The sequence below is a fragment of the Rhinolophus hipposideros genome (genome assembly GCF_964194185.1).
Source record: "Rhinolophus hipposideros genome assembly, chromosome: 16".
Lineage (NCBI taxonomy): Eukaryota > Metazoa > Chordata > Mammalia > Chiroptera > Rhinolophidae > Rhinolophus > Rhinolophus hipposideros.
In genome coordinates this window covers 19802132-19822303 of record NC_138062.1, presented here as the reverse complement: position 1 = coordinate 19822303, position 20172 = coordinate 19802132, and the positions used below count along the sequence as shown (strand labels likewise).

At 36.1% G+C, this 20172-nt stretch overlaps 1 protein-coding gene across 2 annotated transcripts in view; it reads left to right on the top strand.

The window, feature by feature from the left end:
* Positions 1 to 20172, top strand: part of TTC29 (tetratricopeptide repeat domain 29) — a 538084-nt gene that overhangs the window by 449852 nt on the left and 68060 nt on the right. For both annotated transcript variants that reach the window (XM_081077081.1, XM_081077080.1), the window contains 2 exons: positions 6246 to 6337; positions 14373 to 14496. In XM_081077081.1, the coding sequence (XP_080933207.1) occupies positions 6246 to 6337; positions 14373 to 14496 (216 nt within the window). The remainder of the gene's footprint in view (positions 1 to 6245; positions 6338 to 14372; positions 14497 to 20172) is intronic.

Genomic DNA, 20172 nt, shown 5'->3' with positions numbered 1-20172 from the left:
GAGAGCAGTGAGGGAGAGTGGTAAGTGGAGAAAGGAATGTACTGTATATGGGGAAAAAATACCAAATATATAAAGTAAAGATAGGATTAGAGTTCATTGAAATATTTTCAAAATCACAAAATTTCCATCTCTAATGGACTGCATGATAGAATTTATTTTATATGGTAGTATCTATAGATTGTTTTTCCTACAGAAACAATGGTGGTTAGGGTTACCAGCCAGAGCACAGAGGCCCATGTACACTTCATGTCACTGATCAATGTGTTTGAGTTGTGCATGCTCCATTCTATGCCAGAAGCAGAAAGAAAGTATTTCTTCTCCTTCCCCAGGCATGGGAATAACTCTGTATAAAATTTTGAAAACTTGGAATAATAGGAAACAAGGCAGCCAATTGCACCATCTTGAAAGTGGCATATTTTAACCAAACACGTTGAGCTGCCTAGAAAATAGAAAGACAAAAACTGAATTTACAAAGTCCTGTAAAAGACTACTTTTGTGTATATATACACAATTAAATACTATTCTGCCATAAGGAAAGATGAAATAGTGCCATTTGTGACAACATGATGGATCTTGAGATTATCATGCTGAGCGAAATAAGTCAGACAGAAAAAGTCAGGAACCATATGGTATGTAAAACTGAAAACAACAAAAGAACAAGACAAACAAATGAAGAAACAAAAACTCATAGACACAGACAATAGTTTAGTGGTTACCAGAGGATAAGGGGGGAGGGGTTTGTAGATGAGCGTAAAAGGGGTCAAATATATGGTGATGGAAGGAGAACTGACTCTGGGTGGTGCACACAACATGATATATAGATGATGTATTACAGACTTGTACACTTGAAACCTGTGTAACTTTACTAACAATTGTCATCCCAGTAAACTTTCATTGAGGGGGGGAACAAAGACTGCTTTTACCTGCATGTAGAATGAAAGTGAATGGCCTGCCTTGCCTTTGAAACAATAATCAAATTCTTTCTTTATAATCTAAAAGAGAAATATCAGCTTGAAAGTTTGTCACTTAATATCTCTTAAAACTTAGATTGCTTAGCCCATGTTACCAGACAAAGCATTCTATGCCAGAACTTTAAAACAAGCTTTTATACTGGACATCATTGCATCCATGGACCCCAGTAAAGCCTTTTTGTTACTCATTGTAGCACTCATTCCTGTCTCCAATCCTTTGCTCAAGCTGCCTCCTCACTACTGACCCAATTCGTACCATTCTTTTAAAATTCCGATTTTCTCTTAATGAGACTTTCCTACCTGTATTTTCTTCATTGTTCTTACGAGTATCGGAAATTTGCTCATTTACTGATTTAATTACAGATGGTCTCCCCATCATCTAAATACAGTGCAGACTGTGTGGAGGGCAGAGATTTTGCATTATTTGCGGCCGTATGCCTTGCACCGAGAGCAAGGCTTGGCCCACAGAACACACTCAGTATTTAACGTCTTTGGGCTAAATTTTTAGCCCTTTACACAGACTTACAGTACTATATAATTTCAATATCTGTAAGTCTTTTTGCCTTAGACAGCAAGGTCTTTGAGAACTGGGACAAATGTACATACATATTATATATATATATATATATATATATATATATATATATATATATATATATATATGAATTGAAATTATATATGTATTTTTCATATATATAATTTTATCCTGCGGTTACATCTAATTATCTAATGAAATGTACTGGAGGAGTTTTTTGCATAATACATTGGTTCTGAAGGTTGAGAAATTATTCTTCCACACACTATCTGAATTGTTTCATTTAATGTTGTTAGACTGCATAAAACACCACAGAAGACATGACTGGGGGCTGGCAAGCATCTCCTTTTCAAAGCTACAGCTTCTCCTGGAAGAGTTAATGATCTTTGAGTCATTCATCCCTAAGTTTGAATTAGTTTAATCAGCTGCAGTTCTATCACTTGGTAGAAGAAATTTCCCTGAGAAGATAACAAGCAATCCGGTAGGGGAGGACTTCCAAAAGGAAAGAGGGAAGATGCCAAATTTTTTTGGAATTTTCCCCAAGGCCAACCTTTCTTTCACCCAAAGATATTTTTCCTCTGTCATGCTCTTCTTTCTATGCTGAGCAACAAATGTATTAAAAAAGAACCAAGCAAGCATGAGAGGTCATGGTAGTGTTAGAACTTTTCTACATCTTGACTATGGTGGTGGTTACATAGATATATACATGTGGTAAAATAGCCTAAAAGTCACACACACGCATACACACACACGTACATAAAACTGGTGGAATCTAATAAGGTGGGTGGATGCCATCAGCCTCAGTTCCCTGATTGTGATATTGTACTGTAGTTATGCAAGATGTTACCACTGGGGAGAGCTGAGTAAAGGATATATCAGGGTTTTCTGTGTTATTTCTCACAGTGCATGTGACTCTACGATTATCTTAAAATAAAATATTTTTCAAACAAATGAACTTGGACAGTATTTTCTTATAACAACTGTCTTGGCAGAGGGGTGGGGAGACGATTCCCTCTAATTTGGAAAAGTTAGGCCAGGAGTGACAGTCAACAGAGTGGTTTAAAGTTAAGTTTCAGTTGTGAAAGCAAATATAAAGGCCAGGATTGCTGGGATTTTTTTTTGTTTTGTTTTAATGTTGTCTAAAATAAAGAGATTGTAAGAGAGTAATTGAAGTGGAGTAAGGAATGTGAAATAGAGGAATTCAAGAAGGGGGGGTGTCAATATCAAATAGTTCTTTTTCTTCTGTTCCAAAGAACCCTCATGAGTGGAAATTGTAAGCATACAAAGGAAAGAAAGCAATTTCATTTGCTATTATAAGACTTAATACCTTTGTCTGTGTTCCCCCCATCCTAACAGTGCCAAAGCTCAGTGTGTGTGTGTGTGTGTGTGTGTGTGTGTGTGTGTGTCCGACTCACTTGGTTGACAGGTGACAATCTTGACTTAAATCCAATGTTCTCTTGAAGGTTATTGCAGCAAGAGAAATTAATGATCCTTAAAATTTGATTTTACAGCATACAATTCCTCAAAGGATGTGTAACATATTGCCAGCATTATTCTTTTGCGCATTCTCATTTTTATGCTAAGTATTCCATTAATTTTGCTTTTAGGTGACCAATAGAAATGATCTCATTTTAAGACATTGGATTTTATTTGAAAATGTCTTTTCAAGTAAATACATTTCATTCTAGTAAGAAGATAAAGTCCATTGCCTTTAAAACTTCTAGCGAAATAGTTTTCAAACGTTAGTCACTGCAATTTTTGGAGCAATTCAGTAGAGTGGCCCTGTTGCACTCAGTCTTCATTAGGTGTGTGAACTGACTCCTCCAACTTTGGCAGCTATGTTATCACACACAGTTTGGGGTGCCTTGACATTTACATGGTCGGATGCTTAGTCAGTGTTTTCCGCTGCCCCTTGACAAAGGTTGATTAGGTTCATTGCCCATAAAATTTAAAGATGTATAATGAATTTTCAGCTTATCAAAATATTTTGCACCTGAGATTCTTTATTCTCTCATTCAGTTTGTGGTGATAGATTTCAACCTTCCAGATCCTGGATTTCCATCCAACAAATTGCATCAAGTACAGTGGATCCCTCAGATTTCCTCACGGTGTTTGCTCACTTGGAGTATTCTCTGTAAAAATAGTTCCAATCTCTTTCTAAGGATTCTAGTTGATCAATATTTATTAATTTTTAAATTATACCTTGCTGACTTCAAGTAGCAAGTAAGTTAGCTTACTATAAGATCAATATAAAAACATCTTTATTTTCTACAGAATTCATAATCTCACATTTTATGTTTTGTTTTGTTTTGTTTTGTTTTGCAATGCCCTTCCTACTCTCCTCATGTTGAGCAACACAATTCACCAACCTGCTGGATTATGCCGTATATGTATGCTCCTTATGATTTCACCTGTCGAGTTTCCTCTCTCCCACTAGTGTTCACGCTCCTGAGGAAGAGAGGCCCTGTCTTTGATTTAGACAAGTTCTTCTACTGCACTTATCATGGTCCTCAACACAGATTTCATGTAATTGACTGTTTCCCTGTTGGACCAATAATGACCTATATTCTTCCTACTGCCTATCTATTTCCTATTTGTAAGTCACGTGTTTAAGGTGATATAAGAACTCTCTCCAGCCACTAATGAAATGTGTTGTTGTTACTGTAAGGAGGGACCCTTCCACCAGGACCCGTTCACTGATGGCAGATTAACAGATTCCCAAATCCTCTCTGTCCTGAGGTTTATGCAGCACTCTATATTATCTCATATTTTCACTTCTGAGGAAATTAAATTCAGTGAGCTTTCCTGGCTCGCTGAATATGTAGGGCATGAAAGAATTGGGACACGAAACCAGTCTTATTACTCTAAGGTTAGTGTTCATGCCAATAGACCACATCTGGCTCCATGAGGAAGCGTCTATAGAATCAAGTCTGAAGCCAAAACCAAACCCCCAACGGAGCTGGGTTTTGCCCCTGTTGCTCCCTGAAAGCATGACACACTGGTGTGAAATAGGAGCCATCAACTCAAAGTATCTACCTGTCATTTCTTGGGCACCTACCCTCTTCTCCTTGGGCTGAAGAGTCACATCTCTCAGATACAATTGGGTACCCCCACGTTACTGTACTGCTTCAGGGTCCACGCTGGCCGGGAGGCAGGGGCAGTGCTGCAGTCAGCACACTGTAAGCCCTGGAGAAACCTCTCCTCAGTCATTGCTGATTCACACAATTGCATCAGTCCATACTCTGTAAATGCCTTAAGGGTCACAAGCACGTTCTCTTCCAATTAAGATTTTCTAAGCTCTAATGTAGCACCTGGCTCACAGTAACAATATTTGCTAAATAAACAAACTATTTTTGGCACAAAATATAAAATTCAATCTTAATGATCTAGAATGTCATATAAAGATATATTGACCAAAAAACGCACTAGAAAATGTCTTCCGACATTTTGATATTTGGATTCAAAAATGTGTCTTATAAATTCCCACAACTCAGGGATTCTGCCCCTTAACTCAGAAATATCCATGCCAAGTCATATCTAACTACATTTAGCTTTTGTCAGTTGTACAAGACAGAGTGAGAAGAATATCTTCAGGTTTATACAAAGCTTATTAAAAGGCTTCAAATAAGAATGAAAAAAATGAACTTTGCATGTTTAGGGGAAATTAAAACACTGGGTCAATATGTATCGGTAAGTAATTTTTAATAATAGCATACGCCAAGCACTCACTTGGAAACTACATGAAACCCAAATTTTATGAGGTATCACGATAGCCTTATTGAAATTATTTCCCAAATATCAATTTTAAGAAAGTAAAGATGAGTATCAGCACTGCCTCTAATACTTCAGCCTCTCAACTGCCCGATTCAGACAGTAGCATACAGAGAGTATTTATCTCCTCCCTCACACTGAGTCTCTCCCAACTCTGTCAAATGGCTTGCACTAATTCTTTCTTAGAAAATGTGCAGAGGATTTCCATAGAGGTCTTTGGAGATTTCCTGTGTCCTCATGTGTGTAGGTCTAGTAACAATAAAGGAAGAAGAAAAAGTAGGGATTTTGTTTTACGTATTTTCCTCCTCCTGCCCATTCAGTCATTGAAAGGAAAAAAGAATAAAAAAGGAAATTATACTATACAGACTACGTCAGTGTTAAATTAATATCATACATTTGGCTGTGACAGCCATAATCTTTTGATTATTGAATAGATTGCTGGTAATGAAGTACATTTGTAAGAAATATTTTTAGTGTATACTGAATACATGTACAAACTGTGAGATATGCATCGAATAAAATGATGGATTTAGAAATTGCCTGGCACCTAAATTCATGCCTTTCAAACAGCTATTTATCGAAAGAAAAGTGATATTTAAGCCACCATAGTAGAGTATTATAAGCTGCCTTATATTACCTTAGATAATAGTCCCATATTTTAAAATAATGTTGCTCAAGCCATTCAATTTATTTATTCACACCTAAGTTACCTAAATTGGAAGATTTTGGATCGTGCAGGAAAAGAGTTATTTTCACAAAAGTAAGACCTCACTGTCATGGCCTAAAAAGGTTGCTGTGAAACAAGTGACACTACAGATAAAAATAAACCAAAGCATGAATTTTTAATAAACCAAAAAATGTTTTGTGGAGACCTTAACTACTATTAATTTTGAATCTTTTCTGTTCTGAAATGAAACATCGGTATATCTGGCTGTGCTGTATGTTTCATGTGTTTCTCTTCCTGATAGGTCCTTAACACTTACAGTGAAATCTCTACAGACCTGGATGATGAGCTCGGCCTGGGGAGAGCCTATGAAGCCATCGCCAAAGTCCTGCAGAGGTAAGTTAGCCCATCCTTGTCTTCCTGTCACTGTGAATGTACTCAGCTGTGAAAAACTGAAATTGTTTGAGGCCTGTCGCTTTCCATTACTGTCTGCTTCAATTTTAAGCAGTGCCCTTCTTAAGTGACCCTTTCATCGTAAGTTATTTTAAACCAATGTGGTATTTTAAAATCTGCACCTCAACTCTTCTTTGTCTGTTCCTCCTTTGCATTATTTTATTTTTGATTTTCTGTAGGTTTAGTGATGACCTTGCATGAAAGGGGAAAATCGGGTCATATCTCACAGGTTAAAAAAGCAGAATGCACAGAAATATATAGAAGTGCTTCATTAACTGTGGCTCACCATAACCGTTCCCGATTTCTTCTTGGAGGAAAGTTTCCATTGATGCTTCAGTCATGCCTCTTACATTAAGACACCTTTCCTTTTAGCGTATCTGGATAAACAATTGGGTACAAAAACAGTATTCCTAAGATTTCATTTAAAACAGCATTTAACAAAAGTGTACATGAACAACCTCTGATACAAATTTTCTCATGGAAAATATGTGATTGGCCCTTCACTCATTGATTGTATTGTGATTGTCGTATATTCCATTTAATCATTGAATTATACAGTAGCATTATTATCATTGTAATTTAAGCCAAAATAGAATAAGAATAAGAAAAGTTATCAAAGTTAAGACCGTACTTTTTGGTATGTCATCTTATATGCAAGATACGTCTTTTTAATAGTGCAAGTAATTATAAGAATAGATTATTTTAATAAGAAAGTTTAATAAGAAAGTTTACTCAAGGAAGACAGGACCACGTGAGTGTTGTGGTCCCTTCAAATGAAGATTGGTAACTAGCCCTTGGAAGATCAGCCCAACTAATATTCCAAATAACAACTGGAAAGAAGCAGATGATGTTTGAACACAAAGAAAAGATTCATAAGTATTCGATTTAATGTCTGTTTGGAACACGCCAATGCTGTGTCCTTTTCTCCAGCTCATTTTGATTATTAAATTATTTTACCCTGCTGTAAGCACTGCCCTGAATCAGTAGAAAATGGTTGGATTATTTGTCTTGCTTTGTAGTAGCATACCTGGCCCAAGCCTGTGCAGCTAAATGAATGCATCCCTTGACATGTTTATAAAATAGTTTTTACAACATAACATTTTGTCCCAACATAAGTAAAGAGAGAAAACTACAGGGAAATATATTTTCTTTTACAAATATATATTGCGTACTTACTATGTCACAGGACAAGTGTTAGAATGCCCCGTTGGTTAATGATTGTCTTTATTTTTTAAATTTCTGGAAACATGAGCTTATCTTAAAATAATTCTCACCTGTTCCACTGATGTCTGATGTGGAATAGTTTAGTCTCTGCTCCAAGACTTGAATTCCTGATCTATACAGTAAAAGCTAATGGAAGCTGAACAATTAACTGACAAATATTGGCAATAATAATAGCAGACAATCTAATGTTTCAATGGCTGCTTAACTATTATCTGGGGATTTAAGTGTGGAGATGAACACAGCTGTATTTGATATATCATGATGTAGGGTGTGGTTTTGGTAGGAATGGGCACAATTGTAACCCAAAACTCTAGTATCTGCCTCGGATCAAACATATAATGGGCAAGAATATTTATCCCCATCTCACCTGTATGTCATATGAAACAAATTCCACTTCTAACAAATCCCATCTACTAAAGTACCAGTGAAGCCGTCAATGATTTTTATGGTAGACATGGGTTCTTAATTTTATAAAGAACTTTTTATGCAAAGCACAAAAAGTATAGGAGATGCTTCTTTTGAGGTCACGGGGGAAAGTGTCCCAATGTCACAGCAAGCTTTCTAGTCCAAATCTGTCATTGTGCAGCATTGTTGGTGGTCATTTTTAGAAAATTTCTCTCCAAGGGCTTGGTATTCTTTGTTACATGCATCCACGCACATATACAACATATACAAATATATATCCTTTTCATAGTCTTAAACTGTCCTCAGATTAGCTTCAGTGTGCAAGAAATGGAACACGACCAAAACAAAAGAAATTATGATGGTGGCGGCTGAAAATATATTAAGCTGCATATGAAGTTTAGCATCACCTCTCAATCTCTTTTGCCCTGTACAATTGCACAAGTTTCACTAATGGTAGCCCTATCTCTATAAACATAGTTTATCTCTTTAAAGGAAATGGAGGAGGAATGCCGTGTCAAGGCCATCAGCTGAGCATGCATGAAAGATGAATAAGCTTTAAAGCTGGAAGCTTCTAAAATAAGAATTTATACTGTGGCTTCAATTGAAAAACACACCACATTCCCTCAAGACTGAGCACTTGATAATACAGAGTTGCTCATTGGTAATGCTAGACCTATCCCTAGCATTAGAGTTATTGATGAAGGTTTTAATAGTGAACAGAGTTTGTTATTTTTGCTGTTGGTCTGAGTAGTATTAAGCAGCATAACAGAAAATAAGCATTTACGATGTCTTTTATTTTTCTACTTGGAATACTAGTGAAAAAATAAATTGATATTCTAAAATAATAACAATTGCCTATGACTCAGCTATGAAAGCCATAATTATAGTCTGTAAAACAAAGAGAGAGTGAGTTGAGAAATTACCAAGTAAATATGATTATTACATGTAGACAGATGATTTGAGTAAATACAAATGAGGGGGAAACCCTCAATTTTCCTTACAGCATCCTTTTGGCCTCATTTACCGAAATAATTCATTTACCAAAATGCTACAACTTTCCAACATAATCAGGATTGCTTTTTTAAAGAATGCGGGGGTAGAAATCACAAAAATAAGAGTCGTTCAAAACACATTGGTCACAATTAGCCTGGGTTTATTCCCTACCAAGTATACATTTTCTTACAAACTCCGGTTAAATTATTTCCTAGAAAACTTTCCACAGTGGATATCTTTAAATCAATCAGCACAAAGTTGCAAGTGTGAAAATTACCTTTCTGTTATAGCTGAAAATTAATTTCTACTTGCTTGAGAGAAATGACATGCCCTAGTAATTTTCATATGTTCTTTAAAATGGAACACCCAGGCTTTGACGTGAGATTTCCTAAAAATGACCCCCCAAAAATACATGAAAACATTTCTATTAATTCATGAAATTAAGAATAGCTTTTTACATTTTCTCCTGTCACTGATTCCATTTGCCTTATTACTTTCATCTGTGGCTCACAAACTTGGTGGCACAATCAACAAACCCCTTAGTGGCTGTTTCATCTCTGCTCTATTTGATTTCTTCTCTCTGAGTAAATGATTAAGTTTTCATGCATTGGTTCAACCAAAATCTATGTTCACTCAACCACATCCTTTATTGATTACTTCTACTGCAAACAGTAGGCCAAGTGTGATATACATAATTGGACAGTTGTCAAGGGATGTGGGTGTTAACAGTCCTGTTTTCCCAGTTGGAAACTGGAATCACCTTGATAACACAAATATTCTGCACTGTTTCATTCTCATTCTTTGGACCGAGGAGTCCTGTTCCTCAGAATATATGTTTTTAACTCTCTAAGGTCTGGTTGAATGAATTGAATGATTATACCATATAATATGCTCTTCAAGTTGCACCTGTGCACTGCATATAGAAAACTGGAATTAATATTTGTCTAACGTTTTAATCTTGTCCTTTAACTTATACAAATAATCTGTAGCTTTTCGGTGAGAAAATGTGGGATTCTTTCCCTTCCAAAGAAAGACGGGCTTCTAAATCTAAATCTTTTAGATTTTTATACTGGGAAATCCTTGATGCAACATGTAATGTTTCTATTTCAAATGCTGTATTAGCAGCATTGCCAGCTATGGAGCAGTACGTTCATTGAGTAGAGCTTACAATTCATAATAGACATTTGAATAGCATTATTTGTTACCATGAGTTCCAAATAATTTTAGATGTTTTTGAGATCCGTTGCTCCGTTGGGAGAAAATAAACTCGATTCAACTGTAGTTTTATTTATACTGCTTTGTATTTCTTATTCACTGAACTTTTTTTGTTTGTTTGTATGTGTGTGTGTGTGTGTGTGTGTGTGTTTTGTGATTTAACAATCCTCAGCAAGCCAAACTTAATCCAAAATGTACTTCCATCAAAAATATATCAGCTTTTAGGAACATGAACATAAATAAACTTCAGCAAGCCCATTTTATCTAATAAAAATAATGATTTTTCCCTAAGGTTTTAAAGTGATATGCAAAGAAGTCCCTACTTTTTTTTCCTATGCCATCAATTTTTTCTTGAATATTACAATCCAAGAAAGAGCTTGGAAAGTCAACATCAATTTGGTAAAACATTTTTAGTCCTAGAAATTTACAAGTTTGCACAAAATTCTAAGTATTAATAGTATAATGTTGTATTTATTAATATTTTTATACTGTTGAGCTCGCTGAATACCATTTTAATTATTCCCAAAACAAATATTTAAATTAAAGCAATGACTGCAACTCTCATGGTACTTTGCTTCATATCTGATTTGCAATATTCTTCAAACAATTCATAATTTTGGGGAATTCAGCTATGCCTAAATGTGGAAGAATATTGTTCATAATTTTGTTATGAAAAAGTGAGAACAGAATCCTAAAAAGCAATATTAACGCTGGGAATGTAAAATTCCATTCGATTTCTGATATATAGAGTATTCTTTTACCAATAAGAAAGGGAAAAAAGCATTCGATAGTACGGAGACTCAAGTAAGCAAGAAGTGTTAGTTCTTTGACTCTGACCTCTAGAAAATGGACACTGTACGTATCTGTCTTGCAGAGTGTCTGTTTAAGTTATCGTGTTTTATTGATTGCATGATGAAAGATTTTCAAAATTAGTGCTTAGCCACATCGACTTTTCTTCTCGGCTGTTGGTAGATGATATCAAGTAGAAAGCTGTGGGTGTGGTAGCTTTTTAGTTCACTGAGAGATAGTAATAATACTAGTTGTCATTTACTGACTTTTTACATGTGCCAGGCTATGCTTACATGTAATTTTTCATCTCACAACACGCAGGAAACTGAAGCTGAGAAAGAGTGCAGATGGATACAAAGTTATTCATCTAAGAGGCCAACCTGAGGTTTAAGTCAAGATCTTTCTAATATCCACCATAGCACACTGTGACTTGAAAGCAACCTAACTTATTTTTACAAACCATAGCTTATCTATGGAAATGGATGTTGTCCTCTCAAATCTTGGGAGGTTATGTAAGTTGATACCTTCAATCTTGCCACTATCTGTTTAAAATTAAACTCCTTTGAAATGCCATCTGAGCTGACGGCGTATTCTTTTTGAATGACCCCGATAGCAGCACTCATTGTTTGAGAGGTGGGTTTGATCTTTGGAAACAGCCAAAAAGATTTAAGGTCACATTTAGAAAAAATATGTAATAATCTCTAGGGGCAATCCCGTTTGGGAAACAAAATTGGTTAAATTACCAATGAATGTTTTATAATAACACTACGCTAAGAAGGTATTTCCTAAAGAGGGATTCCAAAAATTCCATCAGCTTCATCATTAGGTGACTTCTTTGGAGATAATCACTTTGCGGGAACTACCTTCCTTTGCATGCTTAGCATGTCTGAACAATTGGAAATATGGATGTACAGTACAGGGCAGGGGGAGATCGAGGCTAGAACTATAGATTTGCCAGACATGTGCATGTAGGAGTTAGGCCATGCCACAGTAGTCAGTGGAATTGCCCAGAGTAAGCATTTAGCGAAGGAGAAAAGATAGTCTTGGACAGAACTCTGGAAAGAGCCAACTTTGGATGGGCAGAAACTTCAGAGTCAGTAACATATCCGGGAACATGAGAGATGCAGGAGAAGTGAGAGAACGGAGATCAGCTAGCTGAGAGTGCTAGAGGCTAGGGAGGGTGACACATTTGGAGAAAGATGGGACCATTAACAGCAGGGACTCCCAATCTGTGTATTGAAAACATGGACAAGGTAGAGCAGGAAGAAACATGGGAGTAAAATAAGGAGCCTACGAATTTATAGGCACACTAAACACTTTATGCAGTTCAAAATTCAAAGATGGCTCCCACAATACATGCTAAAATTTTTCCATTTTATATAGATGCTTTGAGTTCACCATTGTAATCACTAGAATTGGCTCCAAATCCTTTGGCTGCATTTGAAGATCAAATTTATGCTCCAAACTCTAGATTTGTTCTTGCGAGGATTTTGAAAGGAAAGTGCTCCAGGTTTCAAAGTACCAAGTTTCACAGTTAATCCCATGTATGAATTTATATATTTATCTCTTCAACTTGACAGTGAAACTTTTGAAGAGCAGGAACCATATTCCCCAGAAGCTAGCATTTTATAGGGCATTTAGTAGTCTCTCAAAGGTTTCTTGATGTTACTGAAATTTCCAAAAGACAGGAGTTTATAGTCATGAACTCCAAATGTTCAACGACGGAGGTTCTCATGATTTAGCTGGAAGCTTAACGTTTGTTTACTGCATAAGTGTTTCTCTTCTCAAACTTTCTACCATTTCTTCATTCAAAAATATATGAATGCCTAGTGTATACCAAGCATGCTGCTGGACACTGTCATTTTGCCAGTATAAATAGCACTTATTTAGGTGACTTTAGTGATGCCTGAGATTTCACTGCTGAGGTATGCTTACAAGAACAAACTACCATTCACCTCTTGTAAACTTTTAAAAGTTTTGTTAAAAAAAAAAATAACAGCTTTATTGAGATACAATTCATAGAACTTACAGTTCACCCGTTCAAATTCTACAATTCAGTCGTTTTCAGTATATTTGTAGAGTTGGGCGACCATCACCACTGTTTAATTTCAGATAACTTTCATCACCCTGAAAAGCAACCCCATATTCTTTAGCAACCATTCCCCCCATTACCGCTCCTCTCCCCAGCCTCTGGTAATCACTAACCCACTTTCTGTCTCAAGGGATTTGCCTATTCTGGACATTTCATGTACATGGAATCATACAATATATGATTATTTGTGACTGGCTTCTTTAACCTAGCGTGTTTTCAAGGTTTATCCATATTATAGTATGTATCAATATTTTATTCATTTTTATGGCTAAATAACATTCCATTGAATGGATATATGACATTCTGCTATGAACATTCATGTACAAGTTTTGTGTGGGCATGTCTTCATTTTTCTTGGGCACATACGACGTCAGACAATTAAGTTCGTGAACTTATCCTAGAAAAAGTGCTACATACCTCATTGCTGAATATTACTACTGTCACATTCGAAGTACTCCCCTTGGGAAGCCAGCACCTAGTCCACTCTTCAAAGCAATGTTGGAACTATTTTTCTGGAATGGCCATCAGAGCTGTCATTGTATTACCCTTGATGTCCTGAATGTCATCAAAATGTCTTCCTTCCAATATTTCCTTTATCTTCAGGTAAAGAAAGAAGTCATTGGGGGCCAGATCATGTGAGTAGGGAGAGTGCTCGAATACAGTTATTTATTTACTGACTAAAAACTCCCTCACAGACAGTGCCGTGTGAGCTGGTGCATTATCATGATGCAAGAGCCATGAATTGTTGGCAAAAAGTTCAGGACGTCTAACTTTTTCACGTAGCTTTTTCAGCACTTCCAAATAGTAAACTTGGTTAACTGTTTGTCCAGTTAGTACAAATTCATAATGAATAATCCCTCTGATATCAAAAAAAGTTAGCAATATTGTTGTAACAAGTTCGTGAACTTAATTGTCAGATCCCGTATGTAGGGGTGAAACAGCTAGGTCTATGATAAGTCTATGTTAAAATTTTTGAGGAACTGCCAAGTTGTTTTGCAAAGCAGCTGCACCAGTTTACATTTTCACCAACAAGGCATGCAGGTTTAAATTTTAACTTACTATGACCTCCAACAAAGGAAAGCCACATAGGTTTTTTAATTTGATATTTTCACTTTAAATTTTATTATTCTGACAACCATTTTGTACTTTCCTTTTTTTTTCATCTTGTACTTTCTAAAGCAAAGACACAAAAATGTTTTCTCTTCGCTGTGACATTAAGTGAGATGATACCCCAATAGTTTCCTATCTTATTTATTCTAGCCAAGGAGAGATGACAGAAGCCATTAAGTACTTGAAGCAAGTTGTGAAAATTTTAAGAAACAATTTTCAATTCCTAGATGCTGTGAAAGCAAGTACAATGCTTGGTGATATCTACAATGAAAAAGTGAGTATGTGTGTTTCTTTCTTCTAAGGGGAAAAAGTGCACAATGTTTCCGTTCTATTCCTGCTTGGTCCTCACCTTCCCACAATTAACTGCAGTACCTGGTTGATGCACAAGGCAATACCTGGAAAGAGAACTGCCTCTTTCTTCCTCTTCTTCCAGCACCTCAGTGCCATCTTGGGTACAGTCACGGCAAGCTGCTAACACTGATTCATATCTTTACAGCCAGCGTGAGTTCTAAGTAATTTTGCATTTAAAGAGCAATTAACATATTTAAATTCAAAGGAACTTCCTTATAACAGTTGGCTCTTCTCTGCTGACACTGACATTCATCTCTCTTGCTCCAAATTCTTGTTTTATGAATCCAGCAGTGGAGTCCCTGCTAGGTCCCTCGGGAGAAGAAAGGACAATCCCAAGAACAATTCTGAAGGAAATATGCAATTCTAGCAACAGATTGATTATGTGAAAGAAGAGAGAAAAAAGTCTAAAACAGAAGTATCTCATTCAAGAGGCCATTACTAGTGAAATTCATTGGCCATGAAGGACTTTTGATTTATTTTCTCCTAACTTTGTATTTTATTACCTAGATTCTCCTTTAGAAATGGTGTGAAAGAGGCTTATTTCTCTAGTTCTGTTATGATCATCGATAGCATCTGTCATTTTTAAGGGTAGTTACATTCTCAAACTGTGTTGATACTCATTGTCCTACTCTTTTTGAGAGACTGTTTGTACAGTGATTAAAAGCACTAACTCTGAGAGCAGACTGCTTGGGTTAAAAAAGCCCAGCTCTTTCACTTACAAGACTGTGGCCTGTGACAAGTTAATTACCTTCCAGGCACCTCAGTTTTCTCATCTCAGAAGGTTGTTGTGAGTATTGAATTAATATATATACAAAGCACTTAGAACAGAGCCTGGCAGAGGGGGTTAAATGCCATCTGTGTAAGTGGTAGCCATTATTATTCTCTTCACTCTTACATAGTGTCATACAATTAATTCCCCTTTTCCCAGGGCTCCAAGAGTGTACATAACCTTAACTTACCCTAGGTCTCCAAGCTTCTATGTGGCTGTTATATTCAAACTCATACTGGTAACCACTTCAGTCTTTCTTTGTGCCATATAATTGATTTTTATGATTTCAGAATTCTTTAGGCTTTTTTTTTTAAGGAAATAGAGTTTGACATTAATTTGAATGAGTGAAACCACTATCTTTAGTTCCTGCTATGGGAAACGTGCTTTCTAATAGAGTATCCCTTTTCTTTTTATACCCCTCTCACACTCACCCTGGTTCATTTGCCTCCCCTCTCTCCTTTCACTCACCATCGCAAAACCCCCCTTTTTTTCTTAGCTGTCACCCTCCCCCTCATCCCCGTGTTGTCTCTCCTTCTCCCTCTGGTCTGTCCAGCTTTGATTCCCGTCCGTCGCCCAGGTCTTTCCTCCGCTGTGTGGACCGTGTGCTGCCTCCATCACTGTGACTCTCCTCTTGCTGATCACGTATATAGTTTTGTTTCCTTTTCCGGAAACCGTGGCCAAAAAAAAAAAAAAAAAGACAGGGCTTATGCCCTGGTGAGGCTTATTGTCCAATAAAAATATGGTCTCATCTTTTTAAAGGATTGTCCTTCAAAACACAAGCGCAAAAGCAACAATTACTTGATCCTACCAGCGAACAATACCCAGAACTCTTGCCCTTTTGTATAACACGAGCATCAAGTATCAGCCTGTGTTTTCCTAATTACAGAAAGCATAAGGAAAATAAAACAATCAACCTTCATGAGGGGCAGTGTTTTTATACTTGCATTTTCTTAACTTTTTTACCAAGAATTTGTATCTCATCAATGTGTTATTTTATTCTTTGATTATTCATTCTTGAAGAGTTTATTATCTAAAGGCTAGAGACAGGAATAGTATCGAAAAGCTGTGTCAAATCCTCAAAGTTAATTTTTCCCCGGTTTATCTCTATTCTAATATAAAACTGGAGGAGTCCAGGTATTTATGCTATCTTCAAATATACATGCCTGCAAATACACAAGTTGATTCATGTACTGTACTGATTTTTTATATTTTCATGAAATAAATGGTCACTGATAAACAGCAGTATTAAGTACATAATACTATAACAATTTTATGATATTGTAGGCTTCGAAACAAAGCTTGATTTGTTCCTAAAATTGTTAATGTTGCCTTTGATTTTTGTGCATTACTGGAATTCTTTGAAGACACTTCCTCGTCAAAAAAAAAATCTACTGATGACTTCTTAGGCTGACTCTGAGTTGTTAAATCGTGACTAAGAGTATGATTTCAAGACGTATAACTAAGTAGATTTATTAGAACTAAGTGATAGTTCCTCTTCCTTTTTATCTTTTGAAACAAAGTCATAGCCTTGATGACATCCTGAATTTCCTTCTTGTTCTATAAAGCCATTGCCTAGGAAAACATCGGCAAGGAATTATTTCATGTCTTTGCTTTTCAGTTGCTTATGGGTATTTCCTAATGGTATTAAATGCCTTTATTCCAGTTATATACCTGAACAATTTCACAAGCTATTTGTATCACATGCCTTTCTGTGAAGGAAACTGCAGCAGGACAAGACTCCATTGAGTTCTACTGACCTGAATTTGAATCTGTGCTCAGCTGCTTATTAACTGTGACCTTAGGCAAGTTAATTCTTTGAGCCTCAGTTTCCTTATCTTTCAAACATCAATAGCAAGATACCTTGAAGACTAGCTATATAAGGATTACGAATTTTTAAATATGTACATGGAACCTAACACCTATTGGGTACAAAATAGCACTTAGCTTTTTAATACCTCAAACTCAGATGTTTCCCCTCAACTCCAGATTCTTTCCCATTGACGACTTGACACCTTCACTTAGATCTCTTCAAATATAACCTACTATAAATGGAACTCAACTCATTATCCTTCCCCTAAATTATATTTATCTACCAACTTAATGTTCAACCGTGATAGAAAAGTATTCAGACATTTTGTAGGCAACCTTCTCAATCTGTGAGGTCCCATAATCTGGCCTCATCCCAGCCCATGGCTTTAAATATCACCCATATGCTGATGAGTCCCAAATTTGTATTTTCAATCCTGATCTCTGTTTGCGACTCCACACTTGTAAAGCCAACTGCCTACCTAGCATCTTCACCTGGATGTCTAACAGACATCTCAAATTTAGCATGATTCCTCTCTCTCTTGACCTACTCTTCTCCATTTTTCCCCATCTTCATAAGTAGTATCATTATACATCAAAGCAGTTGCTCAAGCAAAAATCTGTGTATTGTTTGATTCTTCTCTCTTCCCTGCTCCATATTCTATCCAGAAGCAAACCCTGATCAGTATGCCACCAAAATATATCTCAAATCCACCCACTTCTCTCTATCTCTGCTATAAACTGACGTGCTACTGTCACGTCAGTTTATGACACTACATTTTCTCACCTGCACTACTTCAGTAAGCTCCAAACCCATTTCCCCGTTACTCCTCCATACAATTCAGTCTCCACACGAAGGCCCAACTAATACTTTCAAGATGCAAATCAAATCGTATTACTTCTCTGCCTAAAATGCTTCCATTACTTCCATTCTTCTGAGAACATGAATGTAAATCCTCACCCAGACCTGAAATAGCCTGTGTGAGATGCACACCCCGCTGATGTTATGCTTTCCACTCTCCTTCTGATCCACTCCACCATAGCAAAATGCTTCAAACAGTCCAAGCTTGTTCGGAATGTTCTACATGAAATTGCTGATTTTCTGTCATTCAAATCTCAGTTAAATGTCACATCTTCAAAGAGGCCTTCCCCTGGTAATCCAATCAAAAGTAGCCAGCAGGTCATACTTTAACATTATTTTCCATGTAGCATTGTCTCATAGTTTTCTTATTTATGATATTTTTTTCTTACTATTATTGTTTAATTTGGCTGGAATGGAAGCTTAACGAGAACAGGGATCATATCTGCCTTGCTCATTATTTTATGCTGGTACCTGGCAGAGAACCTGGCACAGAGTTGGTAAGCAAAGATATATGAGTTCATTGACTCAATCAATGAATTTATAACTAATTTTATGCAACAACTAGAGAGTAGTATCCTCTCACTTTTGAAATTCTAAGCTTCTGTTCACTTTTGTACAATATTTTGGCATTTTGAAAACATAATTGATCTTTAAAAGCAAATCTAACAATACTTACCAGTCTACTTTTTAAAGCCTTCTAAAAACTGCCCTCATTATACCTTTTCTGATTTTATATTATTCATGCAATATATTTTAATTATATTCTTAACAATACTTAAAAATAAAATTAAGACCACAATTATAATATAAAACTGTAATTGGATAAATACTGGAGTTACTATTTTCTCTAATTATTATAGTCTTATTATAATTACAGTTAACATGTCTTTAAAATAGACTTTCTCTTCATTAGAAACATTAGTTTATTTTATGTAGTAAAATAACCCTTTTGCTCCCCATTGCTGGAAGACGCCCATCCCACCCATCCCACCCTCTTCATGTGATCTTTTTATGGACTGTTAATTGAAAATATGCAATTAATATAAAGTGGATAAAGGGGAATGTTTTAGGAAAATAACTAGGTATAGACTATTTATGAGATTCCCCATTCCCTAATAAGATCAGAGAATAACCACATAGTTAAAACAATGGTAGTTCCAACACTAAAATAGTAGGGAAAATGTGTAAGAAAGAAATGATTCTTCCTTAGTACTAAGAAAATGCTCATTTATTTTGAGCTTGCTTTTTAGATAAGAGTGACACTTCAGACACCAAAAAGGATCTGGTAAGAACCAGAACCATTCATGAGACTCTATGTTATAGTGTAATAATGCAAGCTTTGTTTCAAGGTCTATGATGTCATCAAGATCCTGCCCTGCAGTTGTTCACTAAATGATTATCAGTGATATTTATAACATTAAACGAAGTTGTCTCTTCCCATAAGATGCATTTATGAAGTGCATAAATTCATTTGTATAAATTCATTTCGCAAATTCACATTTAAGATTACCAGGATTAGTTACTGAAGTCTTCTGAGTTTTATAATAGGATAGGGATTAATAAAAATGAACCATGGAGGGTTCGACAGAACCTTTGGAGTTCAAATTCAGATATTAAACTCTTAAAGAATTAAAAATCTGGAAATACAATGCACAGCAATGAAATCTTCCAAAAAGGTATGTATGAAAATGCTTGCATCTGAGAAGCATTAATGTTGTGTTTCCTTAATAGTGTTTTAAACTAGAGAAATTTACGTTGGTATCAGTTTTATGGCAGTTGTGTGTCTAAAGATTGAATACTAGGAAGAATAATTCAAGGGAAGAACAATTACCTAATTATAATGCTCCTGTTTTAGGAATAAGAAAGCACTTCTTAAGTAAGATCTAATGGAAGTTTTAGGCATATGAATACTTGCGCTAGCAGCAAGCTCACCTACGAGACTGTAAACTCCCTGTTGAATTCCCACTCCTGGCATGGGGCTTACCCAGTGAACGAATGGATGAATGAATGAGCTAGTTTTAACATAAACAAAATAATTCTGGAAATACAAACATGTTTATTTATATGGTCCCTAATTTTCCTGAGACTTTCACCTAAAACAATATATGGCCTAAAGCTCAGAATTGTAACTAGAACAATAATTGGACATTTATACTTTGCTT